The 27,530-nt window shown below is 35.9% G+C and overlaps 1 protein-coding gene across 7 annotated transcripts in view; it reads right to left on the reverse strand.

Annotated features, from left to right (window-relative positions):
* The window catches only part of GRID2 (glutamate ionotropic receptor delta type subunit 2), a 1,377,005-nt gene that overhangs the window by 141,213 nt on the left and 1,208,262 nt on the right, over positions 1-27,530 (reverse strand). For all 7 annotated transcript variants that reach the window (XM_079920116.1, XM_079920112.1, XM_079920110.1 and 4 more), the window contains one exon: positions 12,286-12,452. In XM_079920116.1, the coding sequence (XP_079776242.1) occupies positions 12,286-12,452 (167 nt within the window). The remainder of the gene's footprint in view (positions 1-12,285; positions 12,453-27,530) is intronic.

The following is a 27,530-nucleotide window of genomic DNA, read 5'->3' on the forward strand; positions in this document are numbered from 1 at the left end:
GTGGATATCACAAATCATTTAAGCATCTTTTTCTAATTACGACTGAAGTAATCTCTGAAATCATCAAACCCAAATGTAATTCAACCAGTGTATGTCTTTCATAACTAGCACCTTCTACCTGTCAAACTGGAATTCTTATTATTTTGTCTTCTTTCCTAAATTTCACAAAAAGCTAAGTTCCAGTTTAATATCATCAAGCTTACCAAACCCAAGGCCAAAGTCTTAATTCTTCCGGTTTTTAACTTACTTTTGGTTCATGCTTGACCAAGTCAGTTAATGGTACCACTTATTTGTTCAGAAGAAAAAGTTATACTGATTCCTCCCTTTGCCTCCCCCATCACATTCATACCATTTGCCAGTCCTATGAGTCTTATAGCTATGAAAGGCGGGAACCTGTCACTCTTCCCCATCTCAGTTATACTACCCTAGACCGACCACCATCATCTCTCTCCTGGACTATCTTTACTAGTCCTAACTTATCTTCCTACATTCACTTTTGTTCACTGCCTCTACTGGCCTCCCTCCCACCATATTTTTTTCTTTATTTTAACAACTAGGGGTAATAAATACTCCTCTTTGAAAAATTCCAATGGCTTGCCTTTCTTATTTGGAAAACATTTGTAGTCTTTACTATGTTTTCTCAAGGTTCTATAATACAACTGGGCTCAACTAATTCTTCAATCTCCTTTCATACTATTCTCTTGTTTGTTCACTCTGAGCCACCATGGACTCCTTGTCATTCTTTAAACATTCCAAGCTGTTTCTAACTTCAGAGCTTTTATATTTGTTGTTACCTACGCACAGAATACTCTTCCTACACACTTTACATTCAAGAACGTAATTAAACATTGCCTCCCTAGAAAGGTTTTCTGTGACCCATACTGATCCATCTTTATTATCTGTCTGAGTTATATTTTCTTTATTGCATGTTTTCCAATAAGAAATTATCCAATTTATTTGTTCTCTTATTATCGTATGTTTCCTCCTTCAACTCTCCAGAATAATGTAAGCTCCAGGAAAGCAAAAGCTGTTAATCTTTTTCACTATTTTATCTCTAGAAAAACAAAATAGTATCAAGCACTAAGCTGCTCAACAAATATTTGTTGGTTGAATGAATAAACATTATTCCTATTCTCTAGTAAGTTGCTTGTGTTAGTAATTGCAAGTGAGAGTAAGACTATCTTTTCCCCCTGAAACATTACTTAAGAACCTGTTGAATATGTACTACATAACTATTTATTATGGAAAAATTTTAAAAAGGCATAAGATAAGTTTTGCAATTTTTTTGCAAGCTAAGAACTTAGAACATATTTGAAGAAGTATGAACACAAGAAATGATTAACAAAAAAGTGACATATGTGGTACAGAGAAGATAAAATATAGAAACACAATGAAGTGCTTGATTAGAGCTGAATTTGCTAGGAAGACTTATGCTGAGGATGGGTCAGGAGTTGGAAACCACAGAATGCATAAGATTTGGGTAGGTTTGGAGAGAAAGGGATAATCGTGACACAGTGTGCTGAGATTCAATTAGGATAGTGACTGTGGAATGGAAAGGAGAAAAAAGCAAAAAAGGAACATTTGAAAGCAAGTTTTGGCCTCAACCTTTTTTTCCTTATCTCTATGTCCTTTCCATGGGCTATGTCTCTGGCTTTCATTATCTTAATGGAGAGTTTGTCCAAATCTATATCTATCCTTCCAGCCTCTCCCTCAAGCTCTCACCCCGCATTGTCATTTGTCTGTCAGAGTCTCTACATTTCCCTGTACGGATGCACCACTGTCCAGTGTCTCAGACTCAACACGTCTAGATCAAAATTAGCACTTCCACTCTCAAACCAGTTTTTGCTCCTGGCTTCTTTTCTGAGAATAACTTCCCCATCTCCAATCTGGGGCAAGGCTAAGGATTTCAAAATCATGTTTGGTTTCCCTTTCCTTCAACTCTGTGTCTAGCCAATGGCCAACATCACCCCTACAATGTCTCTCTGTTTCCTTCCATTTCTATTGTCTTTAGTTCGTGTCTTTTACTTTTCCTTAGTGATTCATTCACCCATTCATTCAACTAATATTTATCAAACATCTGCTATGTGGTAGGCTTTCCTGTAGATGCTTGGAATAAATCTCTGAATAAAGCAGACAAAAGCCCCTACCTTCTTGGAGCTTATATTATAGATATAGTAATGGCTTCCTACTGGCATCCTCCTTTCTAGTTAATTCCTTTTTTATTTCATTGCGTACATTCTTTCTAGACTGATCAGAAAGCACACTTCTGATTCTGGTTAGTCTTTATACTGAGTTCTTCAATGTCTCTCCATATCATAATCCACACAGCTTGCCCTGATATTCAGAGCCCCTGGGTTCTGCTCTGTCCTATCTCATCAGTCTGAATGAACTACTCAGCAACGCTCTACTGAATATATTTTGCCTGGGAGGTAATCTGTTTGACAAATTTCTGCAGTTGCTAAAAAACACAGAAGAGATTCATATTAGTAAAATTGGTGTTGATTAGCTCAAAGAATATGAGAGACTGCCCAGAAGAGTCATGCTGACTTTTATAGGCAGTGCTACATAGATCTTGGTTAATTAATAGAAAAGAAACAAAAAGTTGACTAAAATCATCAGAATAAAAATATTACTATAAAAAAGATTATTTTGGAAAAAGACTGAAAACCTTATCGGAACAGAAATTCCACCACACTTAGTTTCAGGGTGCTGGCTCCTCCCATCATATCTCCCTGTCTTACCATGGAACATTGGTAAGAACATCATCAAGGCACAATTTTTATATACATTTTCTGAGACCAGTACTATGTAAAATAAAAACATGTTGAATTTCAATCATTTAAAATAGTCACTAACATTATTTCAAACATAAATAGCTTCATAAAGTGACAGGTATAGAATGGATTATCAAGAAAAAAGGTGAATGCACGCTTTGAGGTATATTTCTGTTTGAAGTTAAAGCAAGGAACTATACTCATTAAAACAAAAATCATTGTTGCCTCTGTTAGATATTATTCTGGACTACATAGACTCATAAATATTATTCCATATGGAAATCTTATATTTTTATCTTAGCCATAATTTAGTTCCACAAATAGTACAGCCAGCCTTCTGTATTCTACACCCACGGATTCAACCAACCAAAGATTAAAAATATTTGGAAATAAATTTCAGGAAGTTCCCCAAATCAAAACTTGAATTAGTTGTATGCCAGCAACTATTTACATAGCATTTACATTGTATTTACAACTATTTACATAGCATCTACATTGTATTAGGTATTATAAGTAATCCTGAGATGAGTTAAAGTATGCAGAAAAAAAGAAAAAAAAAGTATATGGGAGGATGTGTGTAGGTTATTTGAAAATATTATGCCGTTTTACATAAGGGACTTGGGCATCCATGGATTTTGGTATCCATGGGGGTCCTGGAACCAATCCCTTGTGGATACCGAGGCATGACTGTAGGTTCTGTTTCATATTAGTAAGCATTCAACATGTGATTAGTCAATCTGGCCAATTATGAAGTTAGTTTTTTTCTAGCTGCTTAAAGAACTATGAAATGAGATGGATAAAAGGCAATTATGGATTCCTCCCATTAAAAAGTCATGATGAATGAAAACCTCCATGAAGGAAGAATTAAAGTTTTGGCCAAGTATAGTCTTAAGCTATTTGTAGCAAAACAAGATAAAAGGGAGGGAAAACAATTACAGTATCCTCCCACAGCTTTCAATTTTCAATACTTGTACTGTTTACTTCTGATCAGCTGATGCAAGGCAGCTTCAGTTGCAAATGGATCTGCCCCCTCAGCATAATGGGAGACTCTGCTGGCGTGCTGTTTAAGATTCTGAAAGTTACCTGAATTTCAGGGGAACTAAAATGCCATTCAGTATCTTAATGTGAGAGAAGGCAGCTCCAGGAGCAGCATGAAGGCACTTTGGATGCTTGCTACCATGGTGCACACGGGGGTGTGTGTGTTTAGGGAAGTCGGAGTGGGAACTACGGCATTACAGTGTTTGACAGCATGAGTTCAAACCTGGCTCTGCAACTTATTAGCTTTATGTCCTTGGAAAACTGCTCAGCTTTTCTGTGACTCAGTTTCCTCATCTGTAAAAGGAAGTTAATCATGGTATTTACCTTTTATGGTTATTAGGAGGATTGAATGACTTAATATAGTTAGGGCACTTAGGTAGCACCTGGTTGGCTCATAGTAAGCCTTTAATGAATGTTAACTATTATCTTAGGCTATAGTATAGTTTCTCTGTAAGTTAAGGATAACATAATCCATAGCGTTCTATCCGTCACTTGTGTTACTTTTTCTGCATGTCTATAAAGTAGTGATAATTTAAAAAGCCGATGCAGGGGACACGGGTTCGTGCCCCGGTCCGGGTGGATCCCACGTGTCGCGGAGCGGCTGGGCCCGTGAGCCATGGCCGCTGAGCCTGTGCGTCCGGAGCCTGTGCTCCGCAACGGGAAAGGCCACAACAGTGAGAGGCCTGCGTACCGCAAAAAAATAAAAAAGTAAAAATAAAAGGAGATTGAATTTTTAAAACAGTAAAAAGTGTCTTGGGGCTGAGTCTGATGTACTAGTTGTTAAATGTATTTACTAAGTAATATCCCTGGCTCCTTTATGTAAGATATAAATGTGCTTCTTAAAACATTTATTTTACTAATAAATTTTAGAGCTAAAAATTTTTAACAAAGAGAACTGACAGAACAGGGTAGGATGGAACACTGGACTGGCAGCCTGGACTTGTCATCCCCAGGGCATGTCCTGACCAAGGGTTAGACTGTGGGCAAGTCACCCAAATTCCCTTCCTGGTTTCACATATGCAAAATTAGGGAGTTTATCTAAATACATGCCAGAGTCGCATTCATGTCTCATATTTTAAGGTTGTTTCTTCTATCAACATAGTTATCATGGGAGCTCATGTGCTTATTCCCATGTTGTTACTATGCTTACAGTATTTTAAGGGTCTATAAAAAAAAGTAGCACATTTTTGATTATCCTCAATGATATCAAATTTTCTCTTTAAAAGGAGATTGAGGGCTTCCCTGGTGGCGCAGTGGTTGAGAGTCCGCCTGCTGAAGCAGGGGACACGGGTTCGTGCCCCGGTCCGGGAAGATCCCACATGCCGCAGAGCGGCTGGGCCCGTGAGCCATGGCCGCTGAGCCTGCGCGTCCGGAGCCTGTGCTCCGCAACGGGAGAGGCCACAACAGTGAGAGGCCCGCATACCGCAAAAAAATAAAAATAAAAGGAGACTGAATTTTTAAAACAGTAAAAAATGTCTTGGGGCTGAGTCTGGTGAGTAAAATGGGTCGTTTGAATAGAAAAACTGTGATGTAAGTATAATGGGATAAGAGTGTTTTTGAGAGAGGCTTATAATTGACTCTGGAGGGTGTGTGTGTGTGTGCCTGAGTGTGTGTGCATCCACGTGTGTGCATGAATGTGTGCTTTGAAGTGCAATACACATTTAACCTTTTAAGTTCTGCAATGTTGTGTTATAAACTCAGCCTTTAGTCTCACCTAATTTATACCACTATAATAACTATGCTTTTTGAAAACAACTGCCTTTTGAATGAAATGATACTTACTCAGATCTAGAAACAGCACAAATCTTATTTTTAAACAAGGCTAATCCAACTTGCTTCCTGCAAAGCAGCTTGGTCCAATGTTGCAGACTCATTATCCAGCTGAAATACTGCTTTGTGTCTTGCACTAGTCATCTATCTTCTCTGTACCTCAGTACTTTTCTCAAAAAAGTCTAATAAAGATTCTTGTTTATAAACGGTACTCTCTTGTACCTTGGATGAAGTGTTCCTCAAATGCTGTATGATGTAAGTACAAGGAAAACAGAATCACGTTAACACTTCAGAATCTACTCCATGAGATTGCACTGCCTGATGGCTGAGTTTGTGTTCAGCAGTGAGAATGTTATGTGCTTAAGGGTAAAGTCTTGTCATTTTCTTAAAATTTCGCTACTGCTTTGCAAGATTAATAAAACTAATCTCAAATCATATAGTAGCATATATGATAAATATTTTTGAAATATTCACATACTGGAAATATCATCAACGGTACTTATACCTCCATTTATTTAGACCAAATACTGCAATAAATGTAAATCACTTTGGTTCTCCACTGGAAGCAGCAGTCAGAGTGATTGGTAAACCCCACAGGATGTTAGTCATAAAAATAGCTCCATCAGGCTTCAGGAAACAGAGAAAAGTGACAAAAAAGCTACCTCACTTTTTCTCTTTCATTGAAGTTCCCGAAATTCAGCATTCTAAATTTAAAACAAATGTTTTAAAGGGGGAGTGCTTTGAAATATGAATAGTACATTCTTTTCACTGGTTTCCAGAGGCTACTCCTTGTTTAATATATGCATATTACATGAGAAAAGAAAATGATTTCCTTCATTTAAATGTTAAAATGTATATTATTGTCTTAAATAAAAATATATGTATAAACATATATTAGTATTCTCTTCTATTATCTCCCTTTGAAAGTGAACCTTCAATGTTCCCTCTGGTTTTGCAGCTCCTCAAACATATTTTCTTACTTTATATAAACATGTGCATCTAAACTATCTATTTTTCTTGATCTAGAACAGAGAATGTGATTGTGATGAAATCAGTTGGTTTTAGCACTGTGTATGTGTGTGCGCGCGTGCGTGTGTGTAAGTGTTGGTATATACAGTTGACCCTTGAACAATGTGGGGTTAGCAGTGCTGACCTTCCTCATAGTAGCAAATTTGCATGTAACTTATGTTATAGGGGTATCCTAGGTTCCTCCTTATCTGAGGTTCCTCCATGTCTGCCATTCTGCATCCCTGGATTCAACCAACAGTGAATCATGTAGTACTATAGTATGTACTATTAAAAAAAATCCATGTATGAGTGGGCCTGAGCAGTTCACACCCATGTTGTTCAAGGGTCAACTGTATATATAATTAAAAAAATAATATCTGGTGTGTGAGAGAGAAGAACAATACTACTAGGGATATATAAACATGATTTGAGCAACTATAGAACAAAAATCTGTAAGCCAGAAGATTGTTTGACATATCAAAGTATCTACTAAGTAGTGGATTATCATGTTGTTGTTTTAAAATACCCACTACTTTTCTAGAAATAATTTTCCAGTTGGTTTTACTTGGAGGTGAAATAGAGCTTATGCAAAACTTGTAATAGATGAACAAGAAGGAAAAATAAGAGTTGGAAGAAGAAAAGAGTGGGCTGTTTATGGCCACTTGGATCTGCACATCCTTCCCCTTTCAGATTCCTGGATTATATGTACTCCTCTGATTTCCACCAAGTCCTGTCCATCCCTCTTCAAACTGTACCTTTTTTCTAATCTTTTCTCCTTCTCATTGAGAATATTCTCACTGCTTAACAGCTGGAATACTACACTGCCTTGTAAATGGCCTTCCTCAGTTAAACTCTGTCTTCGTCTAACCCAACACCTGGGACCCTTCAAATACTCCTTTCTCTAGATATTCTCCTCTTCAGAGCCCCACAAAGCTCGTGAGGACACGAGCTCTAAGCTGTGTTTGAGTCCTAGCTCTACTTGTCATTAATGTGTGACTTTGTAAGATACGTAACTCTGAGTCTCAGTTTCCTCAAATTTACAAATGCAATTAATAAGTGCCCAATTCACAGAGTTGTGGTGAGCATTATATGAAATACATCAAGTGTTTAGCATAGTATATACTTATTAGACAGCAGCTATTAATATTCTGGTGTATCACATTTAATTTTCGCTTCTCTACCTGTATTCACCTGCCAACATTCTCTCCAGTCAAGTTGTTCTTTCTCATTGTCCTTTCACTACACAACGACTGTTTTCACTTGTTATTTCATGTTTTTCTGAGTTTCATGTTTTTCTTACCTGTACCCGTCCCCATATCCAAATTCTATTTTCCCTTGAAGTCTTCCAGCTCAAGTCTAATAAAATCTTTTCTATCCTATTCAGCAATGATTTCCTTTTCTCTAATTTTTTCAGCATTGTCTATATAATGCAGTTTAATGTATAACTTCATATTACTTAATGTTGACATATGTATCTTGATAACATCACTCCTGCTCTCAAAGTGGAGAGACTGTAAATATTTTGTATGTCTAAAGAGAAAACAATTAATTTGTTTGTTTGACTTCTGGTTATATCCTTCCAGCCAACCAAGTGCAGAGTTTTAAGCCAGTTGGTGACTTATTTTGGAGCTGCTATAGGCAATCAGTGGAGGCTGCTTTTTTCTCTTCCTGAAAAGGGAAAAAAGTGCTTAGAAAGTTGGGAAATAAAAGGATTAGGGCTCTATGATTTTAAGTTAAAGAAATATTTTCTACCTTCCTTTTTGGAATGAAAGTATAAAAATTCTTACAGCTGTGAGTGGAAAGAAAGGTGGACATGTGATGTTTGTTTTCTCTTTCTTGTCAGTTTTACTAATCATTGTATGAAAAATTAGAGAAACCAAGATAAATAGAAAATTATTATGATAAGAGAAGATAGAAGACTTTTTAATATCAAGTAAGCACAAAGGATAAGTACTCAACGTATTTGATTATAAGTAAATAGGATCATCTTTGAGCACAAAGTTAGGTAGATCTTTTATTCATTCATCAAATATTTATTGAATGCTTACTCTATGCAGGCATGAGGTAGGCACTGGAAAAAGACTATATCCAAGTAGTTCAAAACTAAACAAATAGGGCTTCCCACCCTAAGTTTCTGTGTCTATAAAATGAGGATAATAATAGTACTTACCTCATGTAAGAACTCAGGGTCTGGTACACAGTAAGCATTATACAGTATGTTTTATATTATTTTTATAAGCTTTTAAAAGAAAGATAAGGGAAGACAAGGTGCATGAACACCAAAAAACTAAACATAGAACTAGAAAATGTCAAAAATTTCCAGTTTTATTGCTTTTTTGTGATTCTGAGCAAGTTATTTACCCCTTTGGACTAGTTATCCCTGGTAAAAAAGGGAACTACTGTTCATTCCATTTCTAAAAATTCTGAAATTCTGTGATTAGGTTGAAATATTGTTTATGCATCTTTGCCACTCTCCATGAATTCAACAAAATCATTCTCCATACAGTTTGAAATATGTCCTTGTTTTTGTGCCACTAGGTGGTTCTATTCCCAAAGTTTAGGGTTAGCAGCCAACAGGCGAAAAGGGACTCTTTTATTGATGAAGCATAAAATTAAACTCATGAGTTAGTTACTCCTTGACACCCACTAAGATTTGAGAACAGGGGTGAGCTTGTACTAAATGCTCAATAAATATTTTTTTTTGTTATCTTTTTAGCCTTATGAATAGTTAAGGTTCTAAGATCGACACTGGAACTAATTTTATTAACAGCATAACGATATCACTCTGAAAAATTCAGTTCTCTTCCATTCACAGACGTCTTTAATGTAACAACTTTTGATGATTTTATTATACTAAGAACTATTATGAGACAAAGGCCACAGAAAACATTTGATGAACAAATAGTGTCAGAGAATTCATTGTAAACATTACCCACCACACTAGTACTCTGACCCATATATCTGGTGAGATATATAAATTCTTTAATTTCTGCTACCAAATTATCTAGTATCTGTAGAGACCAACGAAACAGAATTCTTCTATCCAAATCTACAGTCATATATTGTAGCACTTATTGGTCCTTAAAAGTCACTCCTGTACATGTCCACTCCCATACAATTGCACAAGTGAGCATATCACTACAGCCTATGCCTCTGATGCCTAACATGATGCTTGCCAAAGCTCAGGACCATCCACTCAGTGTATGTACTTGTAGCCTAATAACTCTAATAACTGTGCACTAATATGCAAGTGTGTAATAAAGAAATAGACAACATTTCATATGATTGTTCTGAAGTCATTAAAATGTAAAGCATACAAGACACTGGGCAGATAGCAGATAATAAACGTAGTTACTATATCATTATATAATATTTATTACATATTAAAGTACTTTGATATCAAATATGTGTGGTATAGGCACATAGTTACTTGAGGTATAATTAGTATTTACTTATTAAAAATCACTCTGAGTACTGTCATTTCACTGAATATAATCACACGAGCAATCAGTGATCTAGTTTAACTAGTGGTCCAGGATAAGTTGTTGTAGTAAAGCTATTTATAATAATTTCTAAAGTATAATACAATGATTAGTGTGATGGTCTCTATAACTTTTAAATTAGTTAATAAAAAGGAGTTCTTTTTTCCCTGATGGCTATAGCAAAAGGGAATGAATGCAGATATTTTCTGGGTTCAGGGAGAGAGTTTAGGTGATAGATTAACACTGCACATATGTATAGAGGGGGGCTGGCCAGATCGTGTTTCTTTCCTCTCTCTTCCTCCAGATGTGTCCAGGGGACTAGAATGCAGAGTGTCATTATTAAGGAACTCCACAGAGAAGGACAATTTAAATTGTCAACATCCATGATGCTAATCAAAGGAAAAATAATGCTCATTGCTTAATATTGTGTTTTAGTAGTTCAATGAAATATATTCACTCAGAATTAAAATCTCTGTAAGGTAAAACACCACATGGATAATAAGAAATAGAACATTTGGTGTGACTGATTAAATACTTCTTTAATTGCTATTATGTTTGTGTATTGATTTTATTGGTTTCATTTTTTTTGGCATAAAAAACCCAGAAATCAGGTCTGGAAACAAAAAATATCTGTCGTGAAGGAAAAGCCAATTAACCGCAACTAAGGAATAAACCATCCTTTTCCTGATGACCTGGTTCATGTTAAGGATCCATTAAACTTCTCTGCTGGTCTTTTACCATAAAACCCTGTCATTCCCTTCACTCCATTATGCTTTCCATCCTCTCTTCTAAATTCATAAAAGCAATGGTGTGCCTCTTCTAACAAGTAGAAGAACAATGGTGGTCCCTGGGACGAGAAGCTGCATAGAGACCTGCAGTTGACCCGCAACTCGCAGCAGAATTCAGCCAAATCACAGCTCTTACGTTCCATCAATGAGAAATAACTTTTTTTTTTTTGATGTGGACCATTTTTAAAGTCTTTATTGAGTTTGTTACAATATTGCTTCTGTTTTATGTTTTGGATTTTTGGCCGCGAGGCATGTGGGATCTTCGCTACCTGACCAGTGATCAAACCTGCACCCCCTGCATTGGAAGGCGAAGTCTTAACCACTGGACCACCAGGGAAGTCCTGAGAAATAACGTTTTTAAAGTCACTGATTTGGGTTGTTTGTTACACAGAAAAGGTGACTAATGTAGGACCCTAGAGTTAATTTAATATCTTCATTTGCCGATAAAGAGAGAGGCCTAGGTTTTTAGTTAGCTAACAGAAGAGTTATAACATAAATTTGGACTACTGACTTGTTTTGTTACACACAAAATGCCTGGCTTTTTGTTATCTTGAAATTTGGAGGAATACAACTCAAATAGTTTAAAATTTGGGGCCTTAGTACTACCTAGAGTACTACCCAGTACTGCTCTCTTTCATCTGGCTTTAGCTTTTAGAAAACAGGTACAAAAATATCTAGTAATAAATCAAAGAAATCAGTGGCAAATAGAACATACTTCTACCTGAAAGATATTTCTCTCTCTTAGGTCCAACCTTGTTCGGTAGTAGAGATAATAAAATGCAGTGATCTTGTAAATTCCTTTCAGGCCCAAGTCTTTCATCTACATCATTAATATAAAATATACATTTAAAATTTTCTTTCTTAAACAACTTATAAAGAAAATTCTGATTTGAGGATGAGTATAATTTCTTAATAAACTGTCTTCCAAATTTCCATGACAAAGTTTCACGTATACTTTGACACCAATGACAGACTCTAAAATTTTTACTCTTTTCCTTTGCAAAATTGATATGGAAACATCCCTATAAGTATGTACTTCAAAACTTTAACCTGGTCCTGAAGTTTATTTTATGCTTTGGTGTTTTTAGAAAGGAATGAATTTTGCTAACTCTATGACAGTTTTAGCTCCTAAAAATTCAGAGGCTAAACTCAATTAAGTTTTTATTTTATTTTGTATATCAGTTTTTTGAGAATAACCAGTTATATGCAGCAGTAACTTTTCCCTTTTTATGCGAAAAATAATACTTTAGTACATGCTTTAGGAAATGTCTTATTGAACAATCACTTATAATTCCCTTTTGTTGTTGTTTACTGTGGTTTTCCAAACAAAGAAAACAAAATGTAGTAAACTAAATGGAGTAACCAAGTGGATTTTCCTTTTTCTATATTTCCTCTCTTCTTATTTGGACCACACACAAATCTTACCTTTGTGAAAAAACATCCCGGTAAGGACTGCCATGCTGCAATGCAATTCCATATCCTCGATCAGCAACAGTATTCCCAATGGTGTAAAAGGAGCAGTCTGGGTCATTGATAGCCACGTATTCCAATACAGCTGCATCCCATACAAAAGCATAATTTCCATATTTTACCTGTGCAAATATGGAGAACAAAAGAAGAAAATAGGATTTAAGGTTGGAATTTTAAGTCATATAGACAGGATAAAAAATGTTACACTGGTATATATTTAATTGTGCAAAAAATTAATAGGACCTGTATTTCAAACTAAACACCTATTCTGCATGAGAATTTGGCTTCTGGTTAATTTACAGCTCTGTTCTCTTGGAAATGTAATAAAGTTGGAATGTAAAATGACGCCTGAGTAGTAAATGTCATCTGAACTGGGAGAACAGTAAATGCAGGAAAGGAAACCATGTCACTGAGCTTCTCTGAGTGCAGTAATTCTTATAGCTGGCCTTGTGTCTTTGGGGACCCTGGAAATTGTGCTTTTGGAGTTGTTACAAGAGATATTGACTCCTTTGGATTATTAGGCTTCCAAGCCAGATAGGCTTTTGCACCCACCCAGTCTGGGTATCATCTTCTTGCCTGTGATGTATATTCTAAATGAATTCTGCAAGTAAAACTCACACTGAAGAGAAATAACTAACACTGGCCTGCTGGCAAGATGTATTTCTTGTCCTTCTAAGTTAATCTGTTGCCAAGTGTGACCTATGGTAATCTTGTAGCCAAACTTGGTGGGCATTGTGATAAGGAAAAAAATAATTATACAACCTTGTCTATCACCATGTAGGGAACATGACTTTATTCTGGGTTGTTTACAATATCTTTTAGTGATTATCTTTTTTTCCCTTAGTAACCTAAGTCAATTTTATCAAAAATAAATACTGATATTAATAAAGTTAATTTAGAAAATTATTACACATACAGAACTTAATGAATTCATAAAATAAACAACTAATAATTAAATCAAATATTCAGTTTGTTTATTTGCTTATTTATTTGAGGGGAAAGTAATTTCTTGGTAAATCTGATTAGGGAAAAAGAAAAAATGTATAAGTACAGGTAGAGGGAATGATGTCAGCAAAATGGGTGAATAGGAGGTCCCTCACCTTCATACCCCCAGAGAAACGACAATTTGGCAGCCATCCACAGACAAAAGGGCCTTTGTGTGAGCCTTGGGACCCAGGCTGCAAAACTCTGGTGGAGTCTAAAACTGACAAAGAATGCTTTCAGAAGGTAGGCCTGTACTCCAGTGGCCGGTTGGCTAACTGTGGTCCTGGCTGCAGTCCTAGAAGCAGCCCTATTTCCCTGTGGACTCTGCTCCAGATATGTAAAGGTAACAGGTAAGGATGTCCATTCTCATCACTTCTATTCAATACAGTACTGGAAGTTCTAGCCAGAGTAATTAGACAAGAAAAAAATCCACATTTGAAAGGAAGAAGTGAAATTATCTCTATATGCAGATGACATGATCATATGTGCAGAAAATCCTAAAGAGTATACAAAAAACTACTAAAACTAATAAACAAATTCAGTCAAGTTACAGGACACAAACATACAAAAAATTGTGGCATTTCTATACACAAACAATGAACTATCTGAAAAGGAAATTAAGAAAATCCCATTTACAAAACAACAAAAAGAATGGAAGAAACTAAACCAAAGAGGTGAAAGATTTGTACAGTGAAAATTACAGTAATGAAGGGAATTAAAGAGGACACAGATAAATGGAAAAACATCTTATGTTCATGGATTGGAAAAATATTGTTAAAATATCCTGACTACCCAAAGTGATATACAGATTCAATAAAATCCCTATCAAAATTCCAATGGCATTCTTTACAGAAATAGAAAAAACAATCCTAAAATTCATATGTAACCACAAAAGACCCAAGATTACCAAAGCAAACTTGAGCAAGAAGAACAAAGCTGGAGGCATCATGCCTCCTGATTTTAAAATATGTTGCAAAGCTATAGTAATTGAAACACTATGGTACTGGCATAAAAACAAACATATAGTTCAAGGGAGCAAAATAGAGATCCCAGAAACAGATCCACACATTTATGGTCAACTAATCTTCTGAAAGGATGCCAAGAACACATAATAGGGACAGGATAATCTCTTCAATAAATGAAGCTGGGAAAACTGGATATCCACACAGAGGAAATGAACTTGGAATCCTATCTCACACCATATACAAAAATCAACTCAAAAAGGATTAAAGACTTAAGCATAGGACCTGAAACTGTAAAATTCCTAGGAGACAACACAGGGTAAAAGCATCTTGACATTTGTCTGGATAATAATTTTTGGATATGACATGATCAAAAACATAGGAAACAAAAGCAAAAACAGATAAATGAGCTATCAAACTAAAAAGCTTCTGCACAGCAAGTGAAATAATCAACAGAGTGAAAAAGCAGGCTATAGAATGGTAAAAAAATATTTGCAAACTATATATCTGATAAGAGGTTAATGTCAAAAAAAAAAAAATAGGGAACTCCTATGACTCCATGGCAAAAACATAAAACTTGATTAAAAAAATGGGAAAAGGACATTTCTCAAAAGAAGACATACAAAAGGCCAAAAGATACATGAAAAGGTGCTCAATATTACTAATCATCAGGGAAATGCAAATCAAAACCACAATGAGATATCATCTCAAACTTGTTAGAATGGCTATTACCAAAAATGACATGACATGTTATTTGAAATGAAATGACAAGACTAAGCGAGGAGATGGAGAAAAGGGAAACCTTGTACCCTGTTGTTGGGGCGTAAATTGTTACAGCTAGTAGGAAGGCTCCTCAAAAAAAATAAAAACAGAACTACCATACGATCGGGTATATATCCAAAAGAAATGAAATCAGGATCTCAAAGATATATATGCACTCCCAGGGTCATCACAGCATTATTCATAATAGCCAAGATACAGAAACAACTTAAATGTTCATCAACAGATGAATGGGTAAAGAAAATGGATAAATGATAACGAATATACAATGGAATATTATTCTTCTTTCAACAAGAAGGAAATTCTGCCATCTGCAACAACATGGATGAACCCAGAGGACATTATGCTAAGTGAAATAAGCCAGACACAGAAAGACAAACACTACATGATCCCACTTACATGTGGAATCTAAAATAGTCAGACTCACAGAAGCACAGAGTAGAATGGTGGTTGACAGGGGCTGGGAGGTGGGAGAAATGGGGAGATGGGGGTCAAAGGATACAAAATCTCAGTTATGCAAGATGAATACATTCTGGAGATTTAACATACAGCATGGTGAGTAGAGTTAACAATACATGGTATTACATATCTGAAATTTGCTAAGAGGGTATATCTTAAGTGTCCTTATGACAAGAAACCATAACTATGTGAGATGATGGATGTGTTGATCAGCCTCATTGTGGTGGTCATTTCATAATGTATACTTAGATCAAAACATCAAGTTGTGTACCTTAAATATATATAGTTTTCTGGGCAGTTGTACATCAATAAAGTTAAAAGTACAGATAGTTAGAAACCGGAAATGAAATAAAATATTCAGAAAGATGTTCAAAAATAATTGTATACATGATTCTATAGGAATAAAATTAAAATATCAATAATGTTGATAATTTCCTGGAAAAAGAGAAATTGCCAAATTTTCTCAAGTAGAAGTAAAAATGTCTCTAGCACAAAGAAAGAGCTAAATTAACCTTGATACTAAAATATGAGAAACCTCCAAAAATCTCAGTCTTGTTCTCCCCAAAATATCAGCAAACTGATTTTCATGGTATAGCAGAAGAAAAATGTAGCATTATTAAACAAAAACTATCAACACTGCTTCAGTATTAGGAAAGTTATTGGGATAATATATATTATACACGAGGCTTTATAAAATTTTTAAATGATCTTTCAACAGACATCAAAAAGATATCTGACAAAATTGAAAACCATTACTTATCTCCTATCTATCTATCTATCTACCTACCTATCTAGTAATGCACAAATAAAAAGTTTCTTCTTTAATGATGTATAGAATAGAATAACTACCTCAAACAAGCACCACATCTTTTGGAAACTGAAACTCTAATGGCATTACCATCAAAGCCAAGAAAGTGGTGCCTACTTTACCCCCCCAAACTTAACATGATTGTGATCATTTTAGCCTATGCAATAAAGCAGGAAACAAATTCTGATTTCAAGCTATTGGGACAAAATTATCATTATTTGATGACATACTTATGAAGTCCACAAGAATCAATGGAAAAAATAATAGAAAATGGAGATGTGGTACATATATACAATGTAATATTACTCAACCATGAAAAGGAACAAAATTGGGTAATTTGTAGAGATGCGGTTGGACCTAGAGTCTGTCATACAGAGTGAAGTAAGTCAGAAAGAGAAAAATAAATATCGTATACTAACACATGTGTGTGGAATCTAGAAAAATGGTACAGATGAACCTATTTTCAGGGCAGGAATAGAGATGCAGATGTAGGAAATGGACGTATGGACACGTGGGGGGTATGGGGGGTGGGATGAATTGGGAGATTGGGATTGATGTACATGCACTGCTATGTGTAAAACAGATAGCTAGTGGGAACCTGCTGTATAGTGCAGGGAGCTCAGCTCGGTGCTCTGTGGTGACCTAGATGGATGGGATGGGTGGGGGTGGGAGGGAGAGCCAAGAGGGAGGGGATATATGTATACATATAGCTGATTCACTTCATTGTACAGCAGAAACTAACACAACACTGTAAAGCAACTATACCCCAATTAAAAAAAAAAAAAGAAAAGAAAGATTTCAACATATAGATTGGTTATAAACAGATATATGAAAATCAACTGCTTTTCTATTAACACATCAATAAGAGATAATATATAATTTGACTAAAAATATCCATTTACACTAAATACAAATATCTGGAATAAATTTAACCATAAATGAGTAGGATTGTATACAGAAATCTTCAACACGTGACCGAAGAAGACTTGAACTCATTTCTAGATAAGATGTAACATATTCCTAAAAGAACAGATGCACAATTGTAAAAGAAATGTCAGTTTTCCTCATGTTACTTGATACTTAATGCAATCTAAGCAAAATGTCCAAAGAATGTCTTAGGACTTATTAAAATCTTTGCATATTTACTTGGAAGAAAATAGATGAGAATAGCAAAAAATTTTGAAAATAAAAAATGACTGGAGACAGAATATTAAATAGTGAAACATGCTATAAAGCTTAAAAATAAAATAGCACAGAACTTATTTGAGAATAGAAAATTGGCAGAATAGACATAAAAGCTTACAGAACTGATACAAGTATACAAATGTCATATATAGACTGTATTACAAAGACTGCAATCCAAATCAGTGTGGCAAATAAGAAATATTTTTAAAAAGATAGTAAGTTATTATTTTAAAAGGTCAGTATCAAAGCACTATGTCACACCATACACAAAATAAATTCCTATAGTGTAAAACATTAATTATAATGGACATAGAACCCAAACTTTAAAAATCCACAGAACTGGAAGAACATGTAAGACTGTATTTTCTTTTTTGTTTGTTTGTTTTTTTGCGGTACGTGGGCCTCTCACTGTTGTGGCCTCTCCCGTTGTGGAGCACAGGCCTCGGACGCGCAGGCTCAGTGGCCATGGCTCACGGGCGCAGCCACTTCGCGGCATGTGGGATCTTCCCGGACCGGGGCATGAACCCGTGTCCCCTGCATTGGCAGGTGGACTCTCAACCACTGCGCCACCAGGGAAGCCCAAGACTGTATTTTCTGATATTGGAAAAAGAATATGATATCTAAACATAAATGTAGAAAGAAAATATAAATATTTGATACATTTAACTCAGCCCTCTGTATCCATGGGTTTTGCATCCATGGATTCACCCAACTATACACAGAAAATATTCAAAAAATAAAATTCCAGAAAGTTCCAAAAAGATTTCTCCCAGATTAAGTTGGAGGTTGAATTTGCTGTATGCCTGCAACTATTTACATAGCATTTACATTGTATTTGTAACTATTTACATCACATTTATATTGTATTAGGTATGATAAGTAATCTAGAGATGACTTAAAGTACATGGGAGGATGTGTGTAGGTTATATGCAAATACTATATGATTTTATATAAGGGACTTGAGCATCCCTGGATTTTGGGGGTCCTGGAACTAATCCCCTGCAAATACTGAAGGACAGTTATACTGCCTTTTTAATATATTTGCTTAGACCAGGCCAATATCAGATACGTGATAAAAAGTTTTGCATGAAATATGGTCTCAAACCTTCAGACCAGTTTACTGTGCTCAGTGGATATTTATCTTTGTTGGGAGTGAACCCCAACCAAACCATGGGATCTTGAAACAGATAAAAGAAATCATTCGATGCAACTATTGATGGAGTGTCTACCGTATCCTAGGCACTCTGTTAGATACTATGGGTCAGTGTTTCTCAAAATGTGATACTATTAGAATTAGAATTACCAGGGGATTTTTGTGATAAAAAATGTAAACTCCAGACCCAACCCCAAACTTATTGCATTGGAATGTTTGGTGTTTGAGGCCTGGGAATATGCATTTTAACAATCTTGGAAGTTGACCATCATATGAACACCAATTTTTAAATAAAATGTTTTTGATTAAAATTAAGTAATATAATGAGGAAAAAATTTAAACATGAGGCTTGATATAATTATAAAAACTGACATATTCTGGAAATGTCTGTGTGGGAGGGGTAAAATACTTGGTTAAGCTTCCTCTACATTGATTACTCATATCTGCATAGTCATCCCACAGTCCTTGCTCTCTCTGATCTTTTGCACTAATCACTGTAGGGAAGGAGTCCTTAGCTGAGTGAGACCTCTGTACTGAAAGACAGATTAAGAAGAGAAGAACAAACAGAAGTTTATCAACATATGTGCCTCCTATATACAAAGGAGATGTCCAGGAAAAACTGAGTAATTCAGAGAAGTGAGTTAGAATTCAGGATTAAATACCACCTAAATAGTGAATGGGAGGGGGGATATAGGCCATTTAGGAGAGAGTGAATGATTTTTAGCAAAGATGAATGGCCTTTAGAAGAACAGAAGGGTGGTATGATAGTTTGTGACAAAAGCTTGTCTGGGTGTGGTGTTGACTTCTAGTCTCTTCTGTGATGAGTCAATATTCCCTGGTTGATGAAACTCCCGAGGAGAGAATTTATGACAATTGAGTTCCTTTTTGAGGACTTATCTTTAGGCAAGTAAATGGAGTTCAGAGAAAGCCTGTCCCTGCATTTGCTGTCTTTCAAGTGTCTGCAGCTCAAAATAATATATCAATGTTGCATATTTTGGGGTGGCATATTCTGCTACCCCTCAACACCAAATTTCATACTTCTATTTTAGCTTTCTGGGTCTACACGTACAGTAACAGAGAGATAGGAGTGACCCTGAAGCCTCCTCTAGCAACCTACTTTGATTTTTGCTATTTTCTTCTGTTTCAAACAGCCACTCTGGCCTCCTGGATCCCCTTGCAGCTTCTTTACAACCATCCGGGGACCTCCCCAGTTGGAGACATGTTGCTTTGCTATTATAAAAGTGTTCTAGCATTGTTGTTAATGCTTTGTGAACTGTAGACAACTTTATGTATGGTAACATTATCACTGCCATTATATACATGTGTCTAGTAATTCTAATGTCACAAAACATTATGAATGCTTTTAAGAAAAGAGAACCATTAAACAGTATGATTGAAGAACTACAGTCCTGCAGCCCACGGAATGAAAACCACACTCACAGAAAGACAGACAAAATGAAAAGGCAGAGGACTATGTACCAGATGAAAGAACAAGATAAAACCCCAGTAAAACAACTAAACAAAGTGGAGCTAGGCAACCATCAAAAAAAAGAATTTAGAATAATGATAGTGAAGATGATCCAGGACCTCAGAAAAAGAATTGAGTCAAAGATCAAGAAGATGCAAGAAATGTTTAACAAAGACCTAGAAGAATTAACAAAGAAAGAAACAGAGATGAATAATACAATAACTGAAATGAAACATACACTAGAAGGAATCAATAGCAGAATAACTGAGGCAGAAGAACGGATAAGTGAACTGAAAGACAGAATGGTGGAATTCACTGTCGTGGAAGAGAATAAAGAAAAAAGAATGAAAAGAAATGAAGACAGTCTGAGAGACCTCTGTGACAACAATAAACACACCAACATTCGCATTATAGGGGTGCCAAAAGGAGAAAAGAGAAAGAAAGGACACAAGGAAATATTTGAAGAGATTATAGTCAAAAACTTCCCTAACATGGGCAAGGAAATAGCCACCCAAGTCCAGGAGCACAGCGAGTCCCAGGCAGGATAATGCCAAGAAATACGCCGAGACACATAGTAATCAAATTGACAAAAATTAAAGACAAAGAAAAACTATTAAAAGCAACAAGGGAAAAATGACAACGTATAAGGGAACTCCCATAAGGTTAACAGCTGATTTATAAGCAGAAACTCTACAAGGCAGAAGGGAGTGGCATGAAATATTTAAAGTGATGAAAGGGAAGAACCTACAACCAAGATTACTCTACCCAGTAAGGATCTCATTCAGATTCGAGAGAGAAATCAAAAGCTTTTCAGACAAGGAAAAGCTAAGAGAATTCAGCACCACCCAACCAACTCTACAACAAATGCTAAAGGAACTTCTCTAAGTGGGAAACACAAGAGAAGAAAAGGACCTACAAAAACAAACCAAAATAATTAAGAAAATGGTAATAGGAACATACATATTGATAATTAAACGTGAATGGATTAAATGCTCTAACCAAAAGACACAGGCTCACTGAATGGATAAAAAAACAAGACCCATATATATGCTGTCTACAAGACACCCACTTCAGACCTAAGGACACATACAGACTGAAAGTGAGGGGATGGAAAAAGATATTCCATGCAAATGGAAATCAAAAGAAACCTGGAGTAGCAATACTCATATCAGACAAAATGGACTTTAAAATAAAGAATGTGACAAGAAACAAGGAAGGACGCAACATAATGATCAAGGGATCAATCCAAGAAGAAGATATAACAATTATAAACATATATGAACACAACATAGGAGTACTTCAATACATAAGGCAACTGTTAACAGCTATAAAAGAGGAAATCGACAGTAACACAACAATAGTGGGGGACTTTAACATCTCACTTACACCAATGGACAGATCATCCAGACAGAAAATTAAGAAGGAAACACAAGCTTTAAATGACACAACAGACCAGAAAGATTTAATTGATATTTATAGGACATTCCATCTGAAAAGAGCAGATTACACTTTCTTCTCAAGTGCAAACGGAACATTCTCCAGGACAGACCACATCTTGGGTCGCAGTGCAAGCCTTGCTAAATTTGAGAAAATTCAAATCATATCAAGCATCTTTTCCAACCACAATGCTATGAGATTAGAAACAAATTACAGGGAAAAAATGTAAAAAACACAGACACATGGAGGCTAAACAATACATTACTAAATAACCAGGAGATCAGTGAAGAAATAAAAGAGGGAATCAAAAAATACCTAGAGACAAATGACAACAAAAACATGATGATCCAAAACCTATGGAATGCAGCAAAAGCAGTTCTAAGAGGGAAGTTAATAGCAATACAATCTTACCTCAAGAAACTAGAAAAATCTCAAAGAAACAATCTAATCCTACACCTAAAGGAAAGAGAGAAAGAAGAAAAAACAGAACCCAAAGTTAGCAGAATGAAAGAAATCATAAGGTCAGAGCAGAAATAAATGAAATAGAAACAAAGAAAACAATAGCAAAGATCAATAAAACTAAAAGCTGGTTCTTTGAGAAGATAAACAAAATTGATAAACCTTTAGCCAGGCTTATCAAGAAAAAGAGGGAGAGGACTCAAATCAATAAAATTAGAAATGTAAAAGGAGAAGTTACAACAGACACCAAAGAAATACAAAGCATCATAAGAGACTAGTACAGGCAACACTATGCCAATAAAATGGACAACCTGGAAGAAATGGACAACTTCTTAGAAAGGCATAACCTTCCAACACTGAACCAGGAAGAAATAAAAAATATGAACAGACCAATCACAAGTAATGAAATTGAAACTGTGATTAAAAATCTTCCAACAAAGCCCAGAAGCAGATGGTTTCACAGGTGAATTCTATCAAACATTTAGAGAAGAGCTAACATCCATCTTTCTCAAACTCTTCCAAAAAACTGCAGAGGAAGGAATACTCCCAAACTCATTCTACAAGGCCACCATCATCCTGATACCAAAACCAGACAGAGATACTACAAAAAAAGAAAATTAAAGACCAATATCACTGATGAATATAGATGCAAAAATCCTCAACAAAATACTAGCAAACAGAATCCAAAGCACATTAAAAGGATCATACACCATGATCAAGCGGGATTTATCCCAGGGATGCAAAGATTCTTCGATATACGCAAATCAATCAATGTGATACACCATATTAACCAATTAAAGGAGAAAAACCATGTGATCATCTCAATAGATACAGAAAAAGCTTTTGACAAAATTCAACACCTAGTTATGATAAAAACTCTCCAGAAAGTGGCCATAGAGGGAACCTACCTCAACATAATAAAGGCCATATACGACAAACCCACAGCAAACATTATTCCCAATGGTGAAGAAATGAAAGCATTTCCTGTAAGATCAGGAACAAGACAAAATGTCCACACTCACCAATATTATTCAACATAGTTTTGGAAGTCCTAGCCACGGCAATCAGAGAAGAAAAAGAAATAAAAGGAATACAAATTGGAAAAGAAGTAAAAGTGTCACTGTTTGCAGATGACATAATACTATACATAGATAATCCTAAAGATGCCACCAGAAAACTACTAGAGCTAACCAATGAATTGGGTAAAGTAGCAGGATACAAAACTAATGCAGAGAAATCTCTTGCATTCCTATATACTAACAATGAACAATCTGAAAGAGAAATTAAGGGAACACTCCCATTTACCATTGCAACTAAAATAATAAAACACCTAGGAATAAACCTACCTAAGGAGGTAAAAGACGTGTATGTAAAAACTATAACACCCTGATGAAAGAAATCAAAGATGACACAAACAGATGGAGAGATATACCATGTTCCTGGATTGGAAGAATCAATATTATGAAAATGACAATACTACCCAAGCAAGCTGCAGAATCAATGCAATCCTTATCAAATTACCAATGGCATTTTTTAAAGAACTAGACAAAAAATCTTAAAATTTGTATGGAGACACAAAAGACCCCGAATAGCCAAAGCAATCTTGAGGGAAGAAAACGAGCTGGAGGAATCAGACTTCCTGGCTTCAGACTATACTACAAAGCTACAGTAATCAAGACAATATGGTACCAGCACAAAAACAGAAGTATAGATCAATGGAACAGGAGATAAACCCATGCAACTATGGTCAACTAATCTATGACAAAGGAGGCAATGATCTACAATGGAGAAAAGACAGTCTCTTCAATAAGTGGTGCTGGAAAAACTGGACAGCTACATGTAAAAGAATGAAATTAGAACACTTCCTAACACCATAAACAAAAGTAAAGTTAAAATGGATTAAAGACCTAAATGTAAGACTGGACACTATAAACCTCTTAGAGGAAAACATAAGAAGAACACTCTGTGACAAAAATCACAGCAAGAGTCTTTTTTAATCCACCTCCTAGAGTAATGGAAATAAAAACAAAAATAAACAAATGGGACCTAATGAAACTTAAAAGATTTTGCACAGCAGAGGAAACTATAAACAGGACGATAAAACAACCTTCAGAATGGGAGAAAGTATTTGCAAACGAATCAACAGACAAAGGATTAATCTCCAGAATATATAAAAGGCTCATGCAGCTAAATATTAAAAACAACAAACAACCCAATTAAAAGATGGGCAGAAGACCTAAATAGACATTTCTGCAAAGAAGATATACAGATTGTCAACAAACACATGAAAAGCTGCTCAACATCACTAATTATTAGAGAAACACAAATCAAAACTACAATGAGGTAACACCTCACACTGGTTAGAATGGGCATTATCAGAAAATCTACAAACAACAAATGCTGAAGAGGGTGTGGAGAAAAGGGGACCCTCTTGCACTATTGGTGGGAATGTAAATTGATACAGCCACTATGGAGGACAGTATGGAGGTTCCTTAAAAAACTAAAAATAGAATTACCATATGACCCAGCAATCCCACTACTGGGCATATACCCAGAGAAAACCATAATTTAAAAAGACACTTGCACCCCAAAGTTCACTGCAACACTCTTTACAATAGCTAGGACATGGAACCAACCTAAATGACCATCAACAGATGAATGGATAAAGAAGGTGTGGTACATATATACAATGGAATATTACTCAGCCATAAAAAGGAACGAAATTGTGTCATTTGTAGAGACGTTGATGGACCTAGAGACAGAGTGAAATCAGAAAGAGAACAACAAATATCATATATTAAAGGATACATGTGGAATGTAGAAAAATGGTACAGATGAACTGGTTTGCAAGGCAGAAATAGAGACACAGATGTAGAGAACAAACGTATGGACACCAAGGGGGGGAAGTGGGGTGGGGTGGTACGGTGGTGGTGGGATGAATTGGGAGATTGGGATTGACATGTACACTCTAATAGGTATAAAATAGATAACTAATAAAAACCTGCTGTATAAAAAAAAAAGACTGCAGAAAAAAAAAACCCAAAACAGTATGATTATCATCTGCAGCAAGGACCATGAAATGTTGCATAGTAACCCAAACTATATTAGTTTTTCAAAATATCCCTGGCCTTTTTCATCTACTAAAACATATAATCACTGTCCTTCGGATGTTTTTTAAACAATAAATTAAAACTATCTAGAATATATACTCATCAACAAAATCTCAAATCACTTTCAACAGAATAATAATTGAAGGCTTGGCCTGGGAAATTTTCAGTCCATCTGAATAGCTGATTGATGTTACTTAAAATTTTTCAACTAGTCTTTGTTGTTGAGGTCATGTTTGAATAAGCAGTTGAACTGTGGGCCATCAATTTATTTACCAGTGAATTCCATGCCAGCAGAGTAATTCATACAGGTCAAACAGAGGGCAAAAGTGTATCTGGGAGCTCCACGTCATCAACATATTCCAGGCCTCGTTTTTAAGGAAGGAAAGGAATCCATAATGGCATCTACCTCCAATATTATTAATTCCTGGTCCCCAGAATGCTGTGGTGATTGACAGACAGACCATGGTAGCTACTGATGCTCAAAACTTGTGTCCTCATAATAGTGCCAAGATGCCAATAGCCTGTGGTGGATTACTCACTACCAAGATCATGCCAGGAGCTAGGTTTTGTTCTATTTCTACAACATTTCTACAGAAATCTTTCTTTGAATTTCACTTTACTAATAATCATTGTGCATTAATTTTAAGATCCTAAAGGGATCTGTAAGGTATATAAAGGTGAGTAAGATTTTGGCCCCTGCTCTCAAGCTATTTACAACTCAGTAGTGGAGATAAATCAAGCACTAAATTGCTGTAACACAATGTATTTTATGGTAAGTACCATGAAAGAAGCTTGAAGTGTTAAAGTTGTTTAAAGGAAGGGGAACTTAATTTTCATTGGTGGGGTGGGGGGGAATCAGGACAGCCTGCTCAAATATTCTGGTAACTGAAATAGTTGTACAAGAAAACCCCAAATATTTATTTAAGTTCCTTATCTTTAATGCCTAACTGATTGAATAGAGATACCCTTGGTGACTATTTCTTGTTCATGCACAATCCTCTTTTTTAACATCTTTATGGAGTATAATTGCTTTACATTGTTGTGTTAGTTGGCGCTGTATAACAAAGTGAATGAGCTATATGTATACATATATCTCCATATCCCCTCCCTCTTGTGTCTCCCGCCCACCCTCCCTAACCCACCCATCTAGGTGGTCACAAAGCACCGAGCTGGTCTCCCTGTGCTATGCAGCTGCTTCCCACTAGCTATTTTACATTTGGTAGTGTATATATGTCAATGCCACTCTCTCACTTCGTCTCAGCTTACCCTTCCCCCCCCCCCCGCCGTGTCCTCAAGTCCATTCTCTACATCTGCGTCTTTATTCTTATCCTGCCCCTAGGTTCCTCAGAACAATTTTTTTTTTTTTTAGATTCCATATACATGTGTTAGCACACGGTATTTGCTTTCCTCTTTCTGACTTACTTCACTCTCTATGACAGACTCCAGGTCCATCCACGTCACTACAAATGACTCAATTTTATTCCTTTTAATGGATGAGTAATATTGCATTGTATACATGTGTCACATCTTCTTTATCCATTCATCTGTAGATGGACACTTAGGTTGCTTCCATGTCCTGGCTATTGTAAATAGAGGTGCAATTAACATTGTGGTGCATGACTCTTTTTGAATTATGGTTTTCTCAGGGTATATGCCCAGTAGTGGGATTGTTGGGTCGTATGGTAGTTGTATTTTTAGTTTTTTAAGGAACCTCCATACTGTTCTCCATAGTGGCTGTATCAATTTACATTCCCACCAACAGTGCAACAGGGTTCCCTTTTCACCACACCCTCTCCAGCATTTATTGTTTGTAGACATTTTGATGATGGCCATTCTGACTGGTGTGAGGTGATACCTCACTGTAGCTTTGATTTGCATTTCTCTAATGATAGTGATGTTGAGCAGCTTTTCATGTGCTTCTTGGCCATCTGTATGTCTTCTTTGGAGAAATGTCTATTTAGGTCTTCTGCCCATTTTTGGATTGGGTGGGGTTTTTTTGATATTGAGCTGCATCAGCTGCTTGTATATTTTGGAGACTAATCCTTTGTCAGTTGCTTCGTTTGCAAATATTTTTTCCCATTCTGACGGTTGTCTTTTCATCTTGTTTATGGTTTCCTTTGCTGCGCAAAAACTTTTAAGTTTCATTAGGTCCCATTTGTTTATTTTTGGTTTTATTTTATTTCCTCTAGGAGGTGGGTCAAAAAGGATCTTGCTGTGATTTATGTTACAGAGTGTTCTGCCTATGTTTTCCTCTCAAAGTTTTATAGTGTCTGGCCTTACACATGGGTCTTTAATCCATTTTGAGTTTATTTTTGTGTATGGTGTTAGGGAGTGTTCTAATTTCATTCTTTTACATGTAGCTGTCCAGTTTTCCCAGCACCACTTATTGAAGAGG

This window comes from Stenella coeruleoalba (genome assembly GCF_951394435.1).
Source record: "Stenella coeruleoalba genome assembly, chromosome: 4".
Taxonomy (NCBI): Eukaryota; Metazoa; Chordata; class Mammalia; order Artiodactyla; family Delphinidae; genus Stenella; species Stenella coeruleoalba.